Source organism: Aquila chrysaetos, chromosome 15 (genome assembly GCF_900496995.4).
Source record: "Aquila chrysaetos chrysaetos chromosome 15, bAquChr1.4, whole genome shotgun sequence".
Lineage (NCBI taxonomy): Eukaryota > Metazoa > Chordata > Aves > Accipitriformes > Accipitridae > Aquila > Aquila chrysaetos.
The window spans coordinates 16927305-16951529 of record NC_044018.1 but is presented as its reverse complement, the minus strand read 5'-3'; the positions used below and the strand labels follow the sequence as shown (position 1 = coordinate 16951529).

The 24225-nt window shown below is 42.2% G+C and overlaps 1 protein-coding gene across 3 annotated transcripts in view; it reads right to left on the bottom strand.

The window, feature by feature from the left end:
- The window catches only part of ADAM17 (ADAM metallopeptidase domain 17), a 36973-nt gene extending 21152 nt beyond the window's left edge, over positions 1-15821 (bottom strand). For 2 of the 3 annotated variants that reach the window (XM_030037010.2, XM_030037009.2), the window contains exons 1-4: positions 15570-15821; positions 2942-3074; positions 1368-1501; positions 320-408 (exon numbers count right to left, since the gene is read on the bottom strand). In XM_030037010.2, the coding sequence (XP_029892870.1) occupies positions 320-408; positions 1368-1501; positions 2942-3074; positions 15570-15666 (453 nt within the window). In that variant the 5' untranslated portion in view covers positions 15667-15821. Of the gene's footprint in view, positions 1-319; positions 409-1367; positions 1502-2941; positions 3075-12987; positions 13080-15569 lie in introns of those variants that run through there. The other variant, XM_030037011.2, reaches the window with a different exon arrangement.
- Between the last annotated feature and the right edge of the window lie 8404 nt (positions 15822-24225).

Here is a 24225-nt window from a genome sequence, read left to right as displayed (position 1 = left end):
TCAACAGACCTTGACTCTGCTCAGAAGGCTGCATAGTTTGTTATTCTAGAGGACATGATCACCACTAATTACTAACGTTATCCATATCTGTTTCTAAAACCCTTTCCTGTTTAAAACATACCTTCTCCCTGATGTATCTAAAACATGCGAATGTCAGAGAATGTCACTCACTAATAAAATTCAACACTTGCAAAAGTCAAATCGGTTTCACATTTCTCTCCCTTCTCCCTACCCACCCCAAAACAAACACCACCACCAAGTCTATTTTGAGCTACAGAGGTGTCACTGTGACTAACTAGAAAGAGAAACACCCACATACCTCAACGTTGTATTCTTCTCCATCAGTATTGATTCTCACTGTAAAATCTTCATCCCCAATATGTGCCACAACCTTGGAATTATGCTCTCCTTTAACATAAGCAAGGAAAAAATAAATTAATTCAGCTCTATTTGCATGCACTCCTGCATAGACACTGTTTGTTGGGTTTTTTTAATTGTTTCTAAACTTCACGCCAAATTACCTTCCTCAGTCTCTGAAGAACACTATACTGTCCAGTTTAAAGGAAAAAAAGAAATGAACCAGCACTGCCCCCCAGTCTTAACTTTCTAGTGGTCACAGTCATCAAGACTCAGATTTAATTGACAATTTTGCAGAAAGTGTTGAGATGGCTCTGGGGATTAGTAATGGGACACAGAATATTTCTGCCAACAAAAGCAGCTTGCATCTTACTACTATCAGACAGCAGTTTCATGGCGTCAGCCTGGATTCCAGTGGAAAAGACTTTCACCACATCACACAGGCAACATAAAAATCAAAACAACTTAGCGGAACCATTAGTGCTGGACTAAAGTGGAGCAAGATACCCTTTCTTCACAGAAAAGTAATCTGCAAAGAATCATCTTAAAGTCTTTTAATATAACAATCTGGGCAACACTGCATCACCACTACCTGGGCCTTGTGTTCTGGGACAATGAACATTCAAGTCTTACATTCCACTTGGAATTAAAGCTACCATTATCATTTTCAAAAAAAAAAAAAAAAAAAAAAAACAAAAACAAAAACAACACAAGCTGCTGCTTGAGTAAATTATACCTTTGTGTCCTGCCAAACTAAACAGAAGAGTCCTATCTTAGAACCTTGGTGCAATAGCTAAAAAAACAAAAAAACCCACCACCCACCAAACCCAAAAAACCCCCCAAACCCACCACAAAAACAAAACCAGAAAACCCAAGGGACATGAAAATTAAGTTTACTTGTTTATCCTAACCATATTTGATGAAAACGAGGGCAATACACCATTTACTTTGGCCAAGAGACTCAAAGCTGTGCTTTCTCAGCACTGACACACAGTCTAGTCCATACTAACCAACGACATGTCCGGTAAAAAAGTCTTGCCACTGAACACGATACTTCTTTTCCTTGCCTTCACCATCCACAATTAACGCTTGAAATTTTTCTGAAAAGTGTTCAGCAGTTGCTGTTAAGTATAATTTAAAGTGCCTGTAAAAGAATTTACTTCCATTTACTTTTAAGCAAAGTATACACATAACAGATACATCCAAGTCTCCATTTGACTGAGGGTCCAGAAGAAGTTAGAAAGCATTAATTCTGATAAGCAGGCTACAAAAACATATACTGTGTAATTCATAACTGTAAATATTTTTAAAGAGTCAAAGATGTTTAATTAAAAAAATAAAAAATAACCCCCAAAATCCAAAACAGGCACAGTTTGTTCATGACGGACCTTCTCCATTTGCTGTCAAACAAAACCAGTTACTGGTAACTATTTAAAGAAAATCAGACCAAGGAATTTGTTCATCTATTTTAAATTAAATTACCTTGAAGTTCTTATTTTCTGAAATAATACAGTCAGAAGACCATAAACAAAAATCTGAACTCTGTAGATTTCTGTGATATATTGTCACAAAAACTAAAGGCTATCCCAAGAAGTAACTAGAGAACCTTCTCTGGAAGGAGCCTCATCGGCTCTTGGTTTATGTGGGCTTTGGGTCAAAGATTTTTGGTATGCCCCTCTGCAATTATTCTGTAATTATCATTGGCCGTATTGCAACCTTACCATAAAGTCAGGGTGCACGAGTCAGTGCAAAACAGGGACAGCCAGACATTTGATCCCATTAACCTTTTATACTTGGTACTTAAAAATTACCCCCTCCACACATTTAGAGATTAAAAAAATATGCACAACAACTTGCATGACAGTTGTAGTTGTAGATGACAGACAGGGGAAGGCACATGAGAACACAGTAGACATAGATGTCAGATGAACAAAAATTGATCTACACTTGTTAATACAAAGCATTATTCTCACCCTGCTCCCCCATTTGAGAGTCACAATTTCAGCACTCAAATACCTCTTTTCTGACACTCAGTAAAATCCATACAACCTTCATGCCTGCTCTCTTCTACCTCTCCTTCCCCTTTCACCTGTGCTTCTATTTCCCATCTTATGAAAAAAATGATTAAAAGAAGCGTTTTACTGAACAGGAAATTTACACTTAGTAGGGAGAGGATTAAACCTCCATGAAAAAAACACAATAAATCTCTTGGGCAACACACCACACACGCTCCCCAAACTGAAGGCAGAGATTTTCAAGAACCAGAGGACAGTCAAGAAGTATGACAATGTTGCCAGATGAGGTATAAGTGGGATCCAACCCAATCAGTGGAAGTAGTCTACATAAAGCTAAAGCTAAGAACAAAGCAAAAGAAATCTTAAATCATTGCCACTTCAGCAGAGTAATACAATGCAACTTATTTTTCCGTTTCCTCTGAGCCTCTCTGTAGTCATATAACCACTAACTTAGAACTGGCCAGTCATGACAGAAAACAAGATAACTATTTCTGCGTTTGGAACTGTGCATTATTCATTACAAACTGAAGGAAAATACTATGCTACTTCATTGCTGATGATTTAATTACCTTTGCAGGGCTGAAAAGCTTAAGAGCCTCTCTACATGTGTCTCAGGCTGGAGGTCCCTCTTCTTCAGTGAGTGTTGCTGGATGCTAGACTGAGAAAGGATGTCGTAGTCTGAAAGCATGGACTCAACTGTGTCTGGAAGAGCAACAAGGAAAGTTTTGGTTTCAAGAGACTCTCTCCTTCACAAATGCACACATAAACCAGCAAAACAGAGCCTCCAATTTCAACAGCAAGACCACAGTTTGCTCTAATTTTAGGATAACTATTGTACATTTCTGTGAAGGTACATTTTGTGTAGGTGAGTAGAAATCATAGTGTGAGGCAAGACACAATCTGAGAGAGGCAAAGTATTTAGTTCACTTCTTATAGCAATTTTTGAGCAACCAACCTATCATTTTTACTGCCACAGCTGTGCAGAGCTAATGGCCTCCCTGGCTGCCCTCTGGAAACTAAATGGGGGAGAACATCCCCATTTCTCTGGAATGAATCACTCTCCTCACCTGCTGGTCCTCATCCGAGTCTAAGGAAGAAAATAATTTAACCTAGGAAACTTCTACCAAATTCACTACAGATCAGGACTGCATTTATTGCCTTTCTGTCCAACAGTAGCCAGAAAAGAGGTGTCTGTGTAGCATAATCAATCAGAAATAACTAACAAGGCACCTCATATGGGGCACCTCCAGGTACCCTGGTTTCCCAATACCTTACCACCACACAAAACTCCTTTGATTTCCCTACTCGGAACATAAGAACTTATTCAGAGGAGGGAGACCAAGGGCCCGAACCCCTATGGGGAGCAGCACAAGAATTACAAATTCAGGTCAATATTCTGCATATACTTCCACCATTAACAAGTGCATAATGCTGGCTGCCAACGGTGTGTGACTCTTGCTGATAAAGCCTCCTGCTGCTTGGTAAGCCATCCCTTCGCCAGGAGCACCCACCAGCCGGCGAGGCACCTGACAACCACCTTCACTTCCACCAGCGCCAATCGATTCACTTGCTCTTTACAGCCTCAAACAGAGGCCCTTATTCCCACATCACTGTCTTCCTTCTCTGCCAGAGGTGTTCACTCTTTTCACTGAACCAAATGAGGAGTCAGCCATGTTTTACAAGCAGAAGTGCTCATCCAGTCATTCTTCATTAAAAAAATTCCCATTTTTTCCCCTCCATTTCCAGCTGTGCTTCTAAACCAGACATGATAGCTACCAAAGTGGGTTTTTATTAACGAAGATGGCCTTTCCACTTCTTCAGAGCCTCAATCACTAGCTTACACCACTCAGCCAAGTAACCTCACACGTTTTATTGGACTTTTAAGTAAGCAGCACCACGAGGAAGCTGCATTTTACTGGTTGTTGTGTAAAAAGCCAAGATGGCCAACTTGAAATCTAGATAGATATAGCTCCTGAAATTTATTTTTTTTTAAACTTGACACTCAGTACCATCATTTATCCCCAAATACATGCCTCTCAAACCCAAGAAAACCTTTAAGAATGGGCATGTTATCTGGGCCAAGGCAAGCACCTCACTTTTTCTTTTGCGAGGGGGCAGGTGGGAAGAATTAACCACCAGTGTATGTGGACACATATGCCTGTGTACACTGGAAGCGAGGGAGCTGCAGAAACAAAGATGACCCTCACAGCCCTCTTGGCCCTGCACCAGACCTACTATCAAAGCGACACAGCTGCCTTCTCGTGCAGCAGAAGCCACCGAGCAGCGGCTCCCAGGCTTCTCCCTCCCCTGCCGTTGAGCAACACAGGAAGGGCAGTGCAGTTGCAATTTCCTGATTTCTGTTTACAACCCACAGGTTGAGAGCACCTGCAATCGATTACCATGCATTTTGGGTTATATGCAAAGGCAAGTTTCCAACACCTTCGTGTTGTGTTTTTTTTCCACTTATGGGCGCAGTTGCGGCATGCCAGGCAGTGCCTTCATCGTTAGCTTGCCACAGGCTGCAGAGCTGGTTCACTAGAGCCACGCAGTGAGCAAATACCTAAAAAAATCCCCTCCCCAAATCCCTTTTCTTTAAAAAGTCTATTATAATTCATTGCTTATGGCCTGGCACCTGCCTTCATCCAGAACCACCTGGAAGGATGACAGGGACAGGCAGGGAAAATCAATTCTGAAAAAAAGCCTCATTAAACTGTCTAGTCCTAAATTCTTTTAATTAAACCTGAGATTCTTTCAACACACTCGGCCAGAGCAGACCCCTCAATTAAAGTGAATGTTGACATAAAGGATACCAAACGTCGGTTTGTGATACAGAGCAAGTGTGTGGTATGTGGGCCATGAAGCAAGAAAGGTGTGGTACCAGAGCTGCGCTGCTGGGGACTGACACAGCGACTTGCCAAGCACAAGGTCTGCCGGAGAGGCACAACCCCAGCTGCAAAGTACTACTCCTTCTGCCCTTTTCCACCTCTGCCTGCAAAGTACAGCCCAGAAGCAGGGGAAGGTCATGCCAAAGAGCAAGATGCAGCTGCCACTATGGCCAGACAAAATGTCTCAGTTTGATGGCAAGAGAACTGAGAAGTCTGCTAAAGAAATTAGGGTTTTTTTTATTTGGTAGGCAAGGAGAACTTCAGAAGTCCTGCTCCACCTCAGCACACACAAATACCCTTCTGGAAATGTCTCACAGAGACAGGGGAAGGGTAGTAAGAATAAGACCTACAGAGTTGATGAAGATGAGTAAGATGATTGTTAAAGTAACAAATGAAACACAGGACACTCCTAGTTCCTGTTACCCTGAAACAAGAATGCACTTGTTCGCATTTCCTCTTACCCTTCCTAAATTTGTTTGCTTTTAATTTTACTTGCGACACAAGTAGACTTAAGACATGCTGCTGCTAGACATAAATCCGTGAACTAATTCAGGTGTCAGACAGATGTGGAAAAAATATATTGGTAACACACTCAAACCAAAATTTTTCTGTAAAATTTTCATACTGTGAAAATGAATCCATGGTCATGGCTTATTGAAAATGAAAGATGAAGTGTCGTTATTTTAAACAAAATACAGAGCTGTACAGAGTCCAACTGTACAGCAGTTTGTGGATGGGAGCCACAGCAAGCGTATACTTGACTACTTTTTATTCAAGTTTAATAATCTTTCTGGCATTCCTTCCTCATTATCTTCACTATGGTCCAAGAGTCATTTCCCACGGGCTTCAACGGCACCGAGCTGACTCAGGTTTTCCCAAACCACTTTCCTGCGGTTCCTTCCCTTCCACCCCCTCTTAGATTTCTGCATTCCTCTCTTTTTGGAGAAGGACACCTTAATTTCATCCTGATATCCCGCATATTTATTTATTTACGATCACCAGCCTTCACCTCATTCCACCTTCTCTCCTGGGATGGGGGGGGGAACAGGACAGACACGGGATGACCTTCCCAGAACATACACATCTCAGGTATGTAAAAGAAACAGGGAAGGAACATCAGTGACAAAGACAATACTCCAAAGTTCTCAGGAAGAAATCCACAACAGTGACTTCTCCTCTGTCCCCAACTTTGAACTCACTAATTGTTTCCTCTTTTTCTTTCACCTCATTTCAAGGCTAAATGCCTACTGCCACTAGACTTTGCAACTTAACACAGGAATGTATCTTTTAAATAAATTATGGGCCAATATGCATTGCAGCAGGCTACTCCAGCAGCAAAGAGATCAAGAATGTGCTGGACAACAGCTTAGCTCACTGAGTTGGAGGCCACTGCATATATTTCAAAAGAAGAGGTTTCTCTTCAAGTGCTCAGCTACCAATTCAAATACCAATGGCATCCTTCTCCAACCAGCTCAACTTTCATAAGCAGAACAGTAAATTCCCATGATCTCATGCCCAACCTATTGCCCGGAAAGCAACAAGTAAATGTGGCAAGTCAGCCATCTCATAAGCATTCTTTTGCACTGCATTATTTACAGAAAGGTTAATCTTATCTAGAAGCATCAAGTTTTAACCCAGAAGATATAATTAATATTTTAAAAAACTCTCTTCACAATTATCCCATGATAATGTCTCTACTTAAAACACAAGATCCAACAATATTTAAAAAAACATTACTTTCAGGATTTAAAAATGACCACAAGAGCATCAGAGGGGTTTGCAGGAATGATTGCAGTTATTTCTCCAACCACCCCAAGGGGAATAAAAGCAGAAACAAATCTCCTGTCAAAAGGCACCGGAATGGGATGACAAGCCTACAGAGAGTAGTCCTGGAACAAGCACAGCAAACACACTTGGGGAGGATTTTGCAGTGTGACTGTTAAATCACTGGCATATCCAAGACTGAAAAAAGGGCTCCAGCCTGTAGTTTGCATGGCACTAGTCAACTACAACCCAGGTACTGATCTCGAGCTGATTTCCAATGGGTAGCAAACACCTATCAAAAGCTTGTGAGCAGCTAACTAATAACAATTTTTCTGATTCAGCTGGGGAGTGACTGAATGGTTGAAGGGCTCCATATTCTTTATTGTTACTATTTATTTTTTATTCTCCAAATTATGCTCTTCTTCCTACATTAAAATATTTTAATTAAAGTAACCAAATAAAGTAACTTCAAATATAATTCACAGCCTCAGTCAGAATTTGGACCAGGAAACACAGACTGGAGTCTTTCCAACCTTAACCATATGAGCTAAAGCAGGTCTCCACCACCCTACATAAAACAGCTGCCCTCGTGCTTGTGGTAACAGCCGGTTACTGGCTGCAATACAGTGGGATCGTTTGACTGGAGCACCATGCCAGGGAGTGCTAATGGAGAAGGCCAATATATTCATATCTCAACCAGGCACACAAACGGTCTTCACCAGGCAGGAGGTGATGCAGTCATGCCTAAATGTTTATGGGTACCTTCCCTTAACAGTTTACACTGCTTTTAGGAGTCTGTTGATGAAGAGGATGTGTTGAGAAGATCCATCTGTGGGAAAGCTGTTCCGTAACAGCTCATTACACGTGCTGCTACATCTCTCTCCAGTGCATCTGGTACAGAGCCATTGCCAAAGACAGAAAACAAAGTGAATTGAAACACTTATCCCATGTGAAACAGCCCATGCTTTTAACAGTTTAGATAAATCATGTTTACTTGTTTCCACTGCATAAAGAGGGGCTGCTGTTTTTCTCATTGAGTATACATGAACAGAAGAACTTGTGTGAGAAACGGGTTCAAAGCAAGAACCAAATGTATGTCAGCCTGCTTATAAACCATAACAGGATAGAGGTTTACACTCTGTTTAAACACATTTCTAGACAAACCTGTCATTAAGAATGGCCAGCCATGTCAGCATTGCTGAATGTTTTAAAAGGCATGTTTTTGACTCCATCCCAACTGCACGAAACTTGCTAAACCACGTGAGGAAAACAAGGTGCCCGAATTCAGTTAGTCACCAGCACAGCACAGACAAAGCCTCAGGGTATGGTTACACAGACCTCGCACTGGGAGGTAAGGTAGGCTGCTGATTTACCGTCTACCAGCTACTCCACAGTATACTTTTCCTGCAGTTACACTGGTTAAACTACTCTCTACTTACCACAAATTCAGAAGTGTCCAGTGACGGATACCATGAAAAAGCTAACAACTTACAAAACACCCTTTAGTTCATCTCAGGAAAAAATTTGTTCATATAGCTGCACCCTTATACTACTCCAAAGTTTTTTCCCTATGGTAAAATAGACATCTGTTTCTAGACAGTGCGAATACTTCCTTAAGGGTGCAAATTCTGTTTAGCAGAAGCTGTACAGATAATTAAACTGCTATTTCTGGTGGTTTTGAATACAGCTGAATACCCCCAATGGCTCTTACATGTTACCTCACACACTTCCAACCTTGCAAATTTTCTCCTTCACTAAACACATCTTAAATAGGGACCAGTGAGGAACAAAATTTATTCTGTTGGATCTACTCGATTAATAACTCAGTCTGTCCTATTAGTGAAAGCAGAAGGCACTTTTTGGAGAAAAAAAAAAAAAAAGAATGCAATATCCTGCTCAAATACTGATGTTATAAAAAATAAGGAAGCCCACTGAATTATCATCCTCATATTCAAAGTGAAACAAGGGCAATACAGCTGTCTCATCTTAAAACTAGAACAGCATCATATGACTCGATACTCAAAAAAACCCCAAAACTCAAAAATCACATGCTTTCACATATCCTGCAGACAAGAACAGCCAAGTCACAGGATGTAGTGTTCTCTGGAAACATCATTTGTCTGGCTCTCCAAAAGCTGTCAGCCTCACTACTGTGCTTAGATACCACACCACAAAATCCTGCTGTGTCACAAAATAAGTTTGAGTGGAGCTGATTCTAGGTAAAGACTAATGGACTACGCTTGTGAGATCAACCTCTTCTCCCCATCTGACTGCATCTCTTCTTGCACATATGACTTTGGACTCACTCAGACACAACCTTCCAAAATTCAAGGCACACCACAGGTACTGAGGGGCAGAACTTCATGATTTCAGTAACAATCTGAAAAGGTGAGAAAGGAAACCAAGGAATGCAAGGGATACCATGTTCTTGTTCAACACCTCAGTAATTACAGATCAACATCAAGTGGGTGGCAGCTGTAGGTGCCTCCCTGCCTAACGGAGCCCCCTTCCCTTCCCACCCCCCAGTCCATGTACCTACGTAGGTTAAAAATGCAGGTATCAAGGAGGAAAAAAAAGAACAAACAATGCATATTAAGAGCAGCACAGGAAGACAAGGATGGATACTGTGAAGAGATGCAGGGCACAAGCACCATAAATATGAGCAGTATGGTCGCATACATCTGCAAGAATAAGACACCAGGAAGACCATCAGAACTATTGAGAGGGTTGCAGGATATCCCCAAAACAAGCAAGTTTGAGTGTGGCATATGAAATCTGTAGAACAGGACAGCAGGATGTACTGCTCTTTGTTAGAGAAACCTGGCTCTTGGTTAACCTTTTATTACACACAGCAAAGGACTTCCCTTGATCAGTCTGGGAAACAGGCAAACTCCAACTCCTGCAGTTTATAAAAAAGCTGGGGGGAAAAAAAGTCAGCCTGTTTATAACAGAAGTTAAATATAAACTTCTATCTCAAAAATAAATCTCTACTGACTACTAAACACATAATTAAATCCTGGTGTAACGTTAGAGTGCAATCAGGAGAACTCTGCACTGAAGAGCTGGCTGGCTGTGCTTCCTTGCTCAGCCCTTCCAGCCGCAGAGCAGAAAGCCATGCTGGGGCTCCTGCACACACACAAAAAATTCCAGGGTAGCAGAAGCGTGAAACTGAGATGAGTCACTGCTGCTATCAGCAATGAACAGTAGCAGAGAAGTTATCAGTTTTTACGGGGTGGGGGGGGGGGGGGGGGGGCGGAGAAAAATAAAACTACCCCAAATCTTAAATGCAAACAAGAGTTTTACTTCTTGGCTGCCTAGAAGTCAGACCAAATCAGCACTACTGAAAACCAAACTCACACTGAGCACTTGATTATGTTCCTATTACAAAAATCTTGCAATATTAAGGGTAATTCTTAATAATTAGAATTTAATCTAGTGTTGACATTCTTCACTTTGTTGACTTTGAGTTCTTCTCTCAGGAATTACACTTTTATGACTTTTTTTTTTTTCCAGTTAGAAATGGAAACGTTGACTGATTCACAGCAACAAAAGAAAACAAACCCAATAAAAGTACTTTAAAACCTTAATATTAAGTACCTCCACAGAACAGATTGCCAATCCACAACACAAAAATCACACTGATAATTTGCATTCAATAAGGCCATGTCTACATGAAGCATTTGCTATTCATATGGAGACAAAGTGTACAGAAGACTGTATCTTTATCACTTAGCCTGTAACACCACCTGTGGAAACACTGCATCTACAAATTCCTGCAATGATCTTGAAATAATCCCGCAGCATCCCAGGCAGCTATCATGCACTGCAAGATACTGCTATGAGGCTGCGTGTTCTTGGATTCTCCTCCACGTGGTGCATGGTTTAAGATACACACCCCACCTTCAGCTTGTGGAGTGAAACTGCAAAACTGGCTCAATCCAAAATAGCTGTTTTGCTTCAAAGGATATTAAAATGGGACAAGAAACAGTAACAAAAATGGCAGACTATGGTAGGGAAATTAGTTACTTGGCCGTTACCGAGGTCTTGCCTTAGTCTCCAACAGATGCTTCAGTCCAGAAGGATGAAGTTTAATCTTGCATAAGGATTTTGTCACTAATTATCTCACTGCACGCTCTTGACACTGAGCTAAACTTCCACCCCCTTAACTCTTTGTCAGTTGGTTACACTTCTGGCCTTACGGACTTCCTGCGTTTTGTCACACTAAGTGTGAAGTAGAATTCAAAACTGAATGCGAATTATTTTATGCTGCCCTCTGCTTCACTCAGCTCCCCCAGTTTATTCAACACCACTATCATTTGGTTTTTTCACTCAAATTGTAAACTCTAGTCTTTTAATGTGTATTACATAGGTTCGTACCGAACCATTTATAACGGGTAATTTCTTCTGCTCATGCAGTTCGTTTTGAGTTCTGCGTGGCATTTGAGCAGTGTGGAGAAAAAACAATTCAAGCCCAGTTTACCTGCCTCAGATTTTATTAGTGCAATATAGCAGGTAGAAAAAGACTAGCAGTGAGAGATTCAAAGAATATCATCTGCCCAGGATAGGAACAGCTATCTTATTTAATTCCCTGCTTAGCTTATGATAAAAAAAGATCTCATTCAAAACAGGTAACAGTAGAGTAAGACACATTTTACATACAGACTCTATTCTTGCCAATCCCAGATACATGCTCCTTCGTAGCAGGACACTACTAATACCACTGTGTTGTAAAACAGATTCAAGCAGTTCTTTAGATATATTCAGTGATATATTCAACAGCACTGAAGCTGGGTATTTGCATTGTTCTTCTTTTCAGGTATATTAAGCCCCATTATCATTCAGATATGTCTGAGCTCCATGACAAACAGCATTAATATTTAATAGTTATAAAAGGTTATCTTCAGAGATAAATGACAATGGAGAGAAAAATGTTAAAAGAGTTGACCTTAATTTTTCAGAGGCAAAACTATAATGACCTTAATTTTTCAGAGGCAAAACTATAACAGTCATTGTATTGACTAGTAGAGTCACACTTCTCCCAGAAATTAATCCCTGCTGTCAACGTTATTAAAAAGAGCACTGCTTCCAGATTATCTAAAGGCAACAAACTGAGGCGGATACCATCCTACCTTCATCCCTCATCTTGAGCACAACCACTACCACCCCACAACACACAGAGCGAGTACTTGGACAGTCATGCCGTGAGCTAGTCCAGGGAGCGAACTCCACAAACAGAAAACACCCGAACACAGACACCCTACCCCTTATCGATACAACCAAAACGATTAGATTCCAGGCAGCTTAGCTCCATGAATGTGCTCACAGGAATGGGGAAGGGATCAGAAAGCTGAGGCCAGGATTGTGGCAGTCCCAATTTAGATCAGTTTAGACTGCTGGAATACCACACCCTAAGATTACTTCAGCTCAAAAATGCTGGGAAAGGACCCATGTCTTTTTATCTACTTATTCCATTCTTTGTCAAATTCTTTTTTTCACTGTATAATCATTTTTTTCCTCTCTGAAAAACTGAAATTTTAGAGAAACAAGCAAGAAAGTTCTTAATAGAAACCACAAAATGATAATCCTTGAAACTTCCTTAAAGATACTGCTCTCCAGAAATCTGATTTCGGTTCACAAAACTCAAGCTCTGTGGTTAAACAGAGCTCTCAAAATAGCAATGCTGAAGTTATTAGAAGGAAAAGATGGTATTTCAGAAAACCAAGCTGTGTGTAAGATGAGGACAACAGAACTCCAGCAAAAGATCATAAACCCACAGTAAAGTAGGCAAAGATATTTTGAAGAGTGGCTTGTAAAAGGCATAAAGCTAATACTTGAAATAGCTTCTATTATATCAAAAGAAACAACCCAGCCAAATAATCAAAGGGACTTGTAAAACAAGTAAGCTGCAAAGATGACTCCATGAACAGATGCTAAAGGTAGTACCAAAAAGTAAGAGACTAACTGACCTTAGCATTCACTGCAGAGGTGACTAAGAAGGTCCCCAAAAGCTTGTCTTGATAGGATAATCTAAAGACCTGCCTCCAGTTAAAGACTCAAGAAAAGGGTCTTTAGAACAAACCAATGAAATGAGCAGTAAGTCAACAGGACATGAATGTATTTACCCAAGAGTTATAAAGCACAGAAAAAAATGAAACTGGTCAACTACTAATCCTGGTATGCAAGTACAGTGCCACTGGTCTTGCTGCAGGTGGCCTGAAAGGTGGTAAGTGCAGGACCAATTTCCACCCCAGGTATTATCTAGGGGCCTAATCAACAAATACGCTCAACTTCCTCACCTGACAAACAGGTAATAATAACAAAAACAAACTGTGAATTACTAGACCTGTGGCTAACCAAGACACTAGGGAAGTAGTGCCTCATATATATATTAGCGTTCTGAAAGGATAAAATGTGCCGATAAATGTAACACAGTGGAGCACACCTGGATTTTTCAAGCTCCCTCACAAAATGCTTTTATATATTTAGTTTACTGAATGACAGAACAACAAAATGCTTGATGACATTCAATGTGTGAGTAAGTGTGAAATAACACACAAGAAAAAAATCCTCACTATATCTGAGCAGCAAAGTATTTCAGCATAGTTATTACCACTCAAAAATTTTAAAAGAAAAAAAAAAAAAGAGAGCTTGGAATTACTATTAGACAACAAAAAAAAGGCCAAAAAACTACTCAGAAAGAAAACAAAACCAAAAGTATTCATCACTATAAAACCACGGTACCTTTGTATCACAAATACTGCCTGCAGTCCTGGTCATACACCGCAAATAAATAAAAATTAAAATCTAATACAAAAGAAAACATATAGACAAAAGTAACAAAGACCAACAGAGTCATTTTTTCCCATACTAAGAATTATTAAGCAGACTAAGATTTTCCCACTCAAAAAAAAAGAGAGAAATTACGAAGGAGAAAAATTACATAGGTCTGTAAGTCCCTAAGGGTGTGAAGAAAATGAGTAATTCTTCCATATTGACCATTTCTGACAACAAAAATGGCCAATGTTTAGAAACAGAAGAAAAGAGTTTTTCCTCCATGCAGTATCTGATAAAATTGAAGAGCTCATAGTCCAGGCACAGTGGTACGGAGGCCGAGAATACAAAAGCTATCAGATAAAGATTATACAAATCATAGCAGATAGGTCCTCTAGAAGGCATAAAAATCTGACAGCCCAAGATGCAACCTCTGTTTGAGGAGCTCCCTGACCTCCCTGATGTTGAAAGGACATGCTGTGTTTGTTCCGCTTCCATTACACTTCCTGGAGCATCCACCACTGACCGAACCCTATCCTTCCCAGCTTCCTGCAGTCACCAACTGCTCAGGTCTGCACAGAACCACAAGTCCACCTCAGGTGCAGGAGAGGAGGACAGAGGCACAGCCCGGATGCCTGTTGGGAAATCTGCCGAGAGACCTAAGCAAAGAAGGGGGACTTGAAGCAGCCACCACAGGCCACATCAACTGGAGACAGGACATCTGACTGGGCAAGACACGACCACCACCTCTTGCAAGAGCTCACTGATAAGCTTTTCCTCATCGAACAGAAGTTTGCAACTTCTTCACTCCAAAGTAAAAGTTTAGATGCAAAACTAAGTTTACGGAAGCTAAATAAAGCAGCGGTTCTCCTCCGTGTTACGCTTTCTAGAAGTCCCATTCAGCTCCAATAGCTTCAGGCTCTCTCTGCAACGGTGACTCTCCAACCAGAACTATGAAGGGAAGCCATTTACATCATTATCCTGCCTTAACATAACGCGAACTCCTGTGAGGAAAACCCTTTAGCAGACCTCGAGCGGAAGACAGAGCAGTCTCGTCACCCCACTGCAGAGAGCGATGACCCCCAAACGCTGCCCGTCAGCGATGCCTTCAGCTGAAGGGGGGCCACCGCCACACCGGGAGGGGACGGGGCCTGCACCGTCTCCAGGGTCCCCAGCGCACACCCACCCGCCCGCCGGCGGGCACGGGAGCAGGCCGCGGCCTCGCCCACCGCCTCGGGCCGGCCTCCAGGCAGGCCATCGGCCAGGCCGGAGGGTCCCCAGCTCCATCCCGGGCCCCGCGCTCCTCTCCCCATTGCCCCCCACCGCCACCCCTCGGCAGAGCTGCGTGTGCCCCCCCCGCCTCAGGGAGGTGGTCTCTCCCCCACCCCGCACATTACCCCATCGCTACCCCGGGCAGAGGTGGGTGTGCCCCTCTCCCCCTGCCCCGCTGCAGTGGTCTCTCCCAAGTTCCCCCCGACACCCCCCTCGGTGGTCTCTCCCTCACCCCACTGCTACCTCTCGGTAGCTGGAAGCCCCTCTCCTACGCCCGCGCCTCGGCAGTAGTCTCTCCCCACTACCCCCCCCCCCCTCGCCCCTAGAAGGTGGTCCCTCCCCACCACCCCACCCCCCGCCCCTCGGCAGTGGTCTCTCCCCACCCCACGCACCCCACAGCTACCCCTCGGCAGAGGCGAGCGTGCCCCTCTCCCCCCGCCCCGCAGCAGTGGTCTCTCCCGCACACCCCCTCCCGCGGCCGCCGTGGTCCCGCCCTGCCCCTTACCGTAGCGCAGCCGGCGCGGCGGGCGCCCCAGCGCCTCCAGCCCGCCCGGCCCCCACAGCAGCACCAGGGCAGGGACCAGCCACAGTCGGAGCCTCATGGTCCGGGCGCGGCTCCCTCCCGCTCCGTCCGGTCCGCTCGTTCGTTCACATCCGGTCGGGGAAACTTCGCCCTCCGCCCGCCCCGCGGCCCCTCACGCCGCGCCGGGCCCGCCGCCCTCCTGGGCCCGCACCCGGAAGCGCGGCGGCTGCCCGCGGAGCATGATGGGTGCGGGCGGGGCCGCCATCTTAGGCGGCGGGGGCGGGCGCTGAGGGGTGGCGAGGCCCGGCCGGGGGCCTGGCGGCTCCGCGGCGGCCGGGGAGGCGGCCCGCCCTCGGGGCGGTGCGCGGGGTGTCCCCGCGGCTGCTCGCTTCAGCGGCGGCCGCGCTGTGAGGGCTTGAGGCGCTGGGTGCGGCATTCCTCCCCCGAGGGGCATCCTCAGCACGGTGCCCTTACCGGTCTCCTGGAGGGGTAACAGGCCTCCCGTCTGCCCCCCCCGCCCCCGGAAAGGGAGGGGGGTCCGTGTTTCTGCAGCCCCTCTTTGGGGTGACCTCGGGGTGCAGGCCCGCCCTGGGCAGGACTCCAGCGCTCTCGCGCCTTCTCAGTGCACAGCGATGTCCCCCATACGGTGGTGTGTGCAAGTCGCAGAAGGTAGTTTCTTCTCAGTCCATGCGAGTGGCTTTACTAGCTGACTTTACTAGGTTTTGTGTAGTTTGCTTAGCATGACTGAGGATTGTGGCACTTGGTACAAATCATGAGTGATGGGTCTGTGAGTCAGCTGTTGCCAAACAGCACACCTTATTGCAATTAAAACCAGGAAGACATACTTGAGTTACAGCTGCGCTGTAGTGTGCCAGTTAATGTTTTCTGGAATTAGCTTGATCTCTTATCTATTTGCAGATGCCTCTAGCAACAATGATTGCAAGTGATGTCCTCAGCAAAAATGGAGAAAAAACGTCACCATTGCACGTACTGCTTTTTGCCACACTGATCATTAGTTAATTTGAAATACTTAAATAGCTCTAGCATGAATAAAATTCAATTTTTCATAAGAACAAAGGACAGACATAGTGCTTAAACTAAGAGTGTATATCTCCCAGTTTCTTGTCTCCGAAGATGGGAAGATTATAAGAGGCCAAACTGCTGGTGAAGCTTCCAGTGGGTCCACTTTGAATTTCCAACAATTTGCATCTACTGACTCCCTAAGTCAGAGGTCATGTCTTCTTCCTTAGCAGCTCTCAATGTATCTCCTCCAGACATTTGTCCAGTTGACCCTCTACTGCTTGTAAACCTGTAGCATCCATAACATCCTGCTGGCAGGGAGTTCCACAGTGTAATTGTATGTATGAAGAATCACTTTCTTTGCTCTCAACTTGACATTTCATGATGCCGTTTGATGACCCCTGCTTCTTGTTTTGGAAAGAACAGTAAACAATTTTGCTTCCTCTATGCCAGTCACCACTTTATAGCTTCTATGAGATCCCCTTTCAGTTTGGCAAGGCTTCTCTTGCAGACTGACAAGTCCAAGTGAAATATAGTTGTTCTTTCAACAAAAGGTGTTTGTTGCTACTCTGTGAACTTTACCAGTTCTACTATTCCTGTTTGTGGTGGTGGGACTGGAACTGCATACAGTGGATTTATAAAGTGGCACAATATTCCCTGTCTTGTTCTCAATATTGTTCCTAAATATCTCTAACATTCAATGTGCTGTTTATCTCCACTGAGCTGACGTTGAGCTGACGTTGTCCTACAAGTAACATTCAGTTTCCGTAATATAATGGTCATTCTGAAATGTAATGGTCAGTTCAGACACCGTTATTCTACATGTAATGTAGAACTGTGTTTTCCCCACATGCATTACTTTGCATCTATCTGTATTCACAATCATCTGTCATTTTACTGCCAGTCACCAAAGACTCAATTCAGTTGCCCATATGAAGGAGTGTAGTGTTATTCCAGATGACACAAGGGTGTCTTACCGAGGCTTCAGAGGAGCATGGGTCTCCATTAGGTCCTGTGCCAGAACCATTAAGATATCTCCCATATCATAGAGCATGAGTGTGGGTAATTGAGCCCCGAGTATTGAAAGGTCTTTCTGCAATTCTTCTCAGCCACATCTTTTCTTTCCTTCCATGAATATCACAGTATCATCAGCAAGCTTTGTCTCGTCATTCCTCACCTCCTTATTCAAATTATTTATCAATAAGCACAGAGATGTGAATGTGCATTAGTGACTTCCTTCCACTGTGAAAACTGACCATTTAGTCTTTTAACCACATTTTAATCCATGCAGGGATCTTCTCTCTTATCCCATGGGTGCTTAGTCTCCTTAAGAGCCTTTGGCCAAAAAGTCTTGAAAGTCTTTCAGGAATCTCAGCAAACTGGATCTCTCCAATCCCTCTTATCCAAGTGCTTGCTGACACATTCAGAAAATTTCATACCAAGTTTATAAGGCAAGACTTCTCTTTGCAAAAACAGTGTTGACAAAACCCATGTTGACCTTTCCCTAGTAAATCATATATGTCCATGTACGCACTAATTCTAGTTGCTATTGGTCTGTGCAGAACAGGTGTCAGTTTTCATGGTCAGTAGTTCTCCAGCTTTCCCCTAGAAACATTTTTATAAATAATGCAACATTTGATACAATCCACTCCTTAGATGCCAAGAAAGTTTTAAGCAAGGATTTACACCACAGTTAGGATTTCAGTTATTGCATCCTCGAGTCTTTTGGATGAACAGAGAGAATCTGTTGAGAATCTATTACTGTTCATTTTGTCTACTCTTAGTTCATGAACCTTGTTTTAAGTCAACATCTCAGTTTGAAACAGATGGGAGAGAAGGACAATGGTGAAGTGTTCCAGCAGAGGAACACAAACACAGGAAGTTCTCTTGGGTTTTCCATTATGGCCTTATCATCTCCAAGTGCTGCTTTTATGCCCAGTTCAGTTAGTTGGTTTCAGAACCTAGCAAGCTTTTGGCACTTGAAACACTAAGATTACTGAAATCCTTTCAAATCTTCTTGAAAAGCATTTCTTATTATAATAGTTTTATACATTTTATCACTCTTTCCTCTGATGGCATTCATTAGACCTATTGTAACCCTCTGAGGCTTTTTTTTTTCCCAATTGAAAAGTCTTATTTTGGTTAGTGTTCCCTTGTGCGGAATTATTTCGTATTTGCGTTTATTCTAGTTACCTCTTTCTGTATTTTTTTAGATATAATATACCCTTTCTGAAGCATATAATATATCCTTTTCCTCTGCTCATGTCTTAGTTCTAGTGACTTTCCTATTTTTTGACCTCTGCTGAGTACAGAGTTGAGGTGTCAGGTAGTTGATGCTCCACCAGCTTTCCAAGATCTCTTTCCAAAGTAGTAACTACTAAACAAGTGCTCATTATTGTGACTATTTGGTGAAGGTTATACTTGACATTTATAAACTTCAATTTTCATTTGCCTTTTTATCAGATGTCATTTAATATTGCAGGATCTTTCCGCAACTCTTAGAATCAACTTTAGATGGAGCTTTTTGGAATAGTTTTGTTTTATCTGCAAGCTTTCTGTATTTTCAGATTGTATATTAAACTGTAGAGGTCCCAGTACAAATGCATTTTTTTATCGATGAGTGGACTTTCTTATCTCTCACTATTTTGTAACTTGTAAAGCAAGATACAGAAAGCCAGGTAAAAGGTTTCTTTTTCTGTTATCACTTGAATTTTCCCACTGAATATGTTTTTTCTTTCATTTACTTCTTATCTCATAAGGACACCTTAACAATAAAAGTTGATTGCTTGTAAATATTTTTAGGGTTACAGACTGTTTGTGATCTGCATTTTGACAGAGCCCATCACAGTGGAATTATTAGATTAAGGTGCTTCGACAATATAATAGCAAAACAGTAAACAGTAATTAGGAAAAGTGTAATTGATTTAGCATTATTTTTTATTACACATTACTAAAAAGAGTTTATTTTGTATCAGTAGGTTAGTTTGATGGCCTGTGGTGGTCTGGGTGTGATTTTTTGGGTTTTTATTTGTTTATACAAACATACCTTCTTGTGTCCAGTACAAGAGCACCTTGGGAGTGTGTTGATACTCAGTATTGACAGAAATGCATTCTTCCCTTCCTCCATTAAGGAATTTGAGCCATTTTATTAGTGTGATTAGGGCCTAAACAAGGATATGATAAATACATAGGATATGATTAGAAATGAACGGGAAACAGCATGTAGCATGTTTTGGTGAGGAATAGCACAAGTACAGCACATGAAAAAAAAAAGAAACAAAAGAATTTAATATATGTAGCCAGTAAAATGTGTTTTCCTGAGTTAATAATAAAAGCTAGAGAAGTGCAGAGACAACTAACTGGACAGCTAACCCTGTCCAGAAGAAGAGTTCCTTTAAGAACATGTCTTCGATAAAAGAGCTTAGCCCACTAACCAGAGTGATTCCTAAAATACAGTTTAATAATTCACTTAGAAAGGAAAGTAGATTTTGTGGCAGGCCCTAGAGGAGGATGGAGGATTACCTTTGTTTTGTGAATGTTTGAATAGTAAATGATGCCCCAAGGAAAAAGGCCTGATCTTGGTTGTGAGCTAAAGAGATAAGCAGAGCCCCACCCCATCCATGTGGGAGATGGTAGGCTGCATAAAGCTGCATATTTTCCCATGGGAATTATTGGAACCCCTATTACTTGTGGCTTTTCAATCTAAATTGGGCGAAGTTCTGGGAAGTGCGGTGTCTTACAAGGAGTGTTCTTTCTTTGGGATGAGGATGGAATGAATGAGTTCATAAGTCTCTTCCACTTTCATGATCAACTGCAAAAAATTTCCTTAAAAGTTTCTCAAAGTAAAATAACCTCCAAAACATGGAAAAAAACCCAACAGCAAACTGTCATCTGTGTTTTTGTAACACAAGGAGGGCTTTGTGTTTGTTTAATACCATGGAATATGGGACCTAATAGCAAGAACATACCTGCAAGAGTTAACAGGCAAGACGACTGGTATACTTAGATCTTGATCGCTGAGGTTAAGTCTTCCTCCTCTTGCTGATTGAGACTGTTCTGATAAATGATCTGGACTCCTGCAGCATACCAGTTCTGTACTGTTCAAGGAAAAACGGTAGAAGTTTCTAGAATTCCTCTCTTCCTCACCTTTTTCTTTTTGTTTTCTCCTCTGTTCTCTTCCATGGCTGTCTTTCACCACCTCATCTGACTTGGTCTCCTCTCTTTTATCTCCATAGATGTTTTTTGTCCCATACAGCCTTTCATTACTCTGAAGGCCTCACCCTTACTTAGTGCTGTTTGGCCCATTGTCACTTTCTAAATATGTATAATAACATTCCACATTAATGATCCAGCAGTTTACTTTATTAATAGTCTTTTCCCGCTATTTCCCCTACCTACTCAGCAAAGACAGGAACTTGGCTGCATCTCTTGAAATCTACATATTCCATTATTTTCTGGCTACAGGGAACTTCTATGGTCTTCTGTGGTCTTCCAGGACTACACTGATACACTGCAACTGGACTAACTTACCTGCTGTGCTGGTTTTGAAATCTGCTATTACTACATTATAAAGGAAAACAGAGGCGCCAACATGAGAAAGCTTTTTAAACGCAGAAGCAACCTGAATTTGTTCTTCATAATTGTGAGTATGTGTTCTCCATAATTATAATAACATATAATGCTTTTCCTCCCTGAAGCATATCAAAGTTAATCTTCCTAGGGAGGGAATATACTCTTGTGAAGTTACTTCCTGTTACAGTCTTTTTAAAATCCACAAAGAAATTACTTGGCCCTGCTCTCTGACACAAAGTGGTCCCTATTTCTTGTATCTGCCAGGAGATGGTGCTGCCAGTCTTCCATCTATTCCTTTCCAGTTCTTAGGAAAGGTGGCACGTGTTTATGTAGAATTACATTTATAAATAACAAAGATACTTCTGCCATCTGACTGGTGCACTTTTTTCCTAATAGGGATCTTAAGGGAAACAGAAAACACCTTTCCATATTTAAAGCTTGCTACTGTCTTAGCACTGGACATATATATTTAAGATCCATCAGATGTCAATGGCAAAGCCATTCAGGAGTTTTCCAGAGTTTTCTAGTGTTCCATAACAGGATGATGAATATAAACCACTCATCTTTATGATTTGCTGGGTAGTTTCACACCTGCCTTTCTCACCTTTACAGACATCTCTGGGTGCACTCTGGCAAGGTGGTTCGTACTTTCGCAGGCATCCTAGCCCTGTTCGGAGAACCAGAGCTTTGACACTGCTTTAAATGGAAGCAGGATGGGGTTTTAAGTCTCATCCTAAATCACTTTAGGCAATTTAGGCAATTTAGGCAGTTCTCTTTGCATCAATGCTGATGTGAACAGGTCCCGCAGCCCCACCTTCCACTGTGCACACTTCACAAAATTTGGCCTGAAAATAACTTGCAATATGTAATGGAGGGACACATTCTATTCTGTTTGGTCATTGTGATAGCTTATTCATAATTTTTAATCTACTGTCAGCACTGAGGTGACTTTTATAAATATGTATAAATGTCACAGAACAACATACTTCCTTTTAAGTTCAAAGGATCCATTTTTTAGCTTTGTTTGTTTGGTACCAGATTTTTTTTTCACCAGTGCAATTGTTTGGTAACACTCATGGCTAAAGTAAAAAAAAAAAAAAAAAAAAAAAGAACTGGACCTGATTTAAAATTGCTAGGTTTTGTTATATTCTGGTTCTCAAATACATCCTGGTGATTTAACATATATCCTGGTGATTTCTCTTACCCACAGAACAGCTGTCACAGACACTGGTAAAAGTCAACATCTCTGGTACCAATCTCCTGCTTTTCAGAGGACATCAGATATTTTTATTGGTTCTCTTTTCTCTCCTAAGAAAAAGCTTCTCTGATTTGAAATATAATAGAAGAAAAGAGAATCTAAGTATTTGCTAAGATAAAATGTACTTCTTCTGGGCAATATTTCCGATCAGGCTAATATAGCTCCAGGAAGTATTATTAATGTAAGGGCCGCTAATGTGGAGCTTTTGGGAAGTAATGAAATGTGAGCTAGTCTCGAGCTGTACTATTTTGGTGTATGAGACACAGAGGGAACTGATTGCCAGTATACCTCAGCAACCCAAGCAAAACCTGGCAGCTGGACAATTGAACATCTGCTGAACTGCAAAAAAAAATTCGCAGAAATTTTAACTGATTAAATTTGCACACATTTGGATTTGGAAATCTCTGCTGGGAATCTACCTTATGTTGACTGCTTTGGTCATATACGTCTGTGCATGTATATGTATCTCGGTCTATATATACATATAAATAGTCCCTGTATAGGCTTAGAACTGTACGGGAAGCTTTGTAAGAGACAAATGAAACTCTTTGAGGCAAACTCTGAAATCGGTATCCAGTGGCTTCCAAGTGAGGTTTATTCTCATGAGTGAGAGTTGCAAGGTGGAACTACTGTTGGTTTTTTCCTCACAAGATACATTGGCAATATGGGATTTAAGTGTAAATGGAGACTTAAACTTGCTATGCAAAATTAATGTATTGAATGCTGTGCAATCTGCATTACAAAGAAACAGAGTCGGCTAGAAAGAGGCTGTGCTGAAATGGGTTAATGCCTTCTAGTTTTTTTGGCAAGATCTCAAATAGAGAGCAATTCATGGAATACATGGAACGTAGCATTAGACTTTGCTTGGTATTCCTCATTAGAGTTGTAGTAGACCACACTTGTGTATGTGGCATCGCTGAGAGTTGCTTGAAAAGAGACAAATGCCTCAGCCAAGCAAATAAGACCATGCATCTTCCTTGGCTTCCGTGGTGAGAACAGGAAGCCAGAGCCTGTTGCAGAATCAGGAGCTCTTGAAAAAAATATCTGCTCTGATGGGATGTTGCAGTGATTCTCCCCTGTACAATGAGATGTTGCGTGCCTGTCTTAATGCTCCTCTGGGTACCATCTTAAAGCCTTGGTGGAGGTAAAAGACCAGGACAAGAGGAAGAAGAAATTCTGATCTCCTGTAGTGACCTGGTAGCTTTGCAGCAGCTGGACAGGGCAGTTTTGCCCTAACTTGCACCACTGGCTGAATGAACCCATTCACCCCAGAACTCGAGGAATGCAGGCAGCTTTTTGCTGAGCTGGTGCAGCCCTCAGTGTCAACAAGCTATCAACCTGTTCAGAGGTTTCATTCTCCTTATTTATTTTTGACCCTGTCAACTCATTGGTATCTGAGCAACATAAGTGTGAAACATTACTGCTCCAGGCTAGCAAGTACTTCACACTCTGAATAGGTGTGACTGCACTGAGCAGGAAATCTGGATCCAACTCCTCACAGTTCTTTCTCAGACAAAATAGTTCTGCTGACTATGTGAGTGAGACCAAGAGGATTTATTTTTAATTCATTTCTTTGCAAAGAAAAGAAGTTCACCAAATGCCTTGGGTCTATGAACACTATACCAAAATCTTCATGTGAGCAGAATCTGCACATGCCAGCTATTTCCAAAGAGAAAAGGAAATCTCTGTGAGCAGCCTGCATCAGGGACACCAGTTCACCACTGCAAAATGGGCCTGCATGTGTCTTTGACTTGCAGACAACCTACTGATGTCAGGCTTGGGAGCACC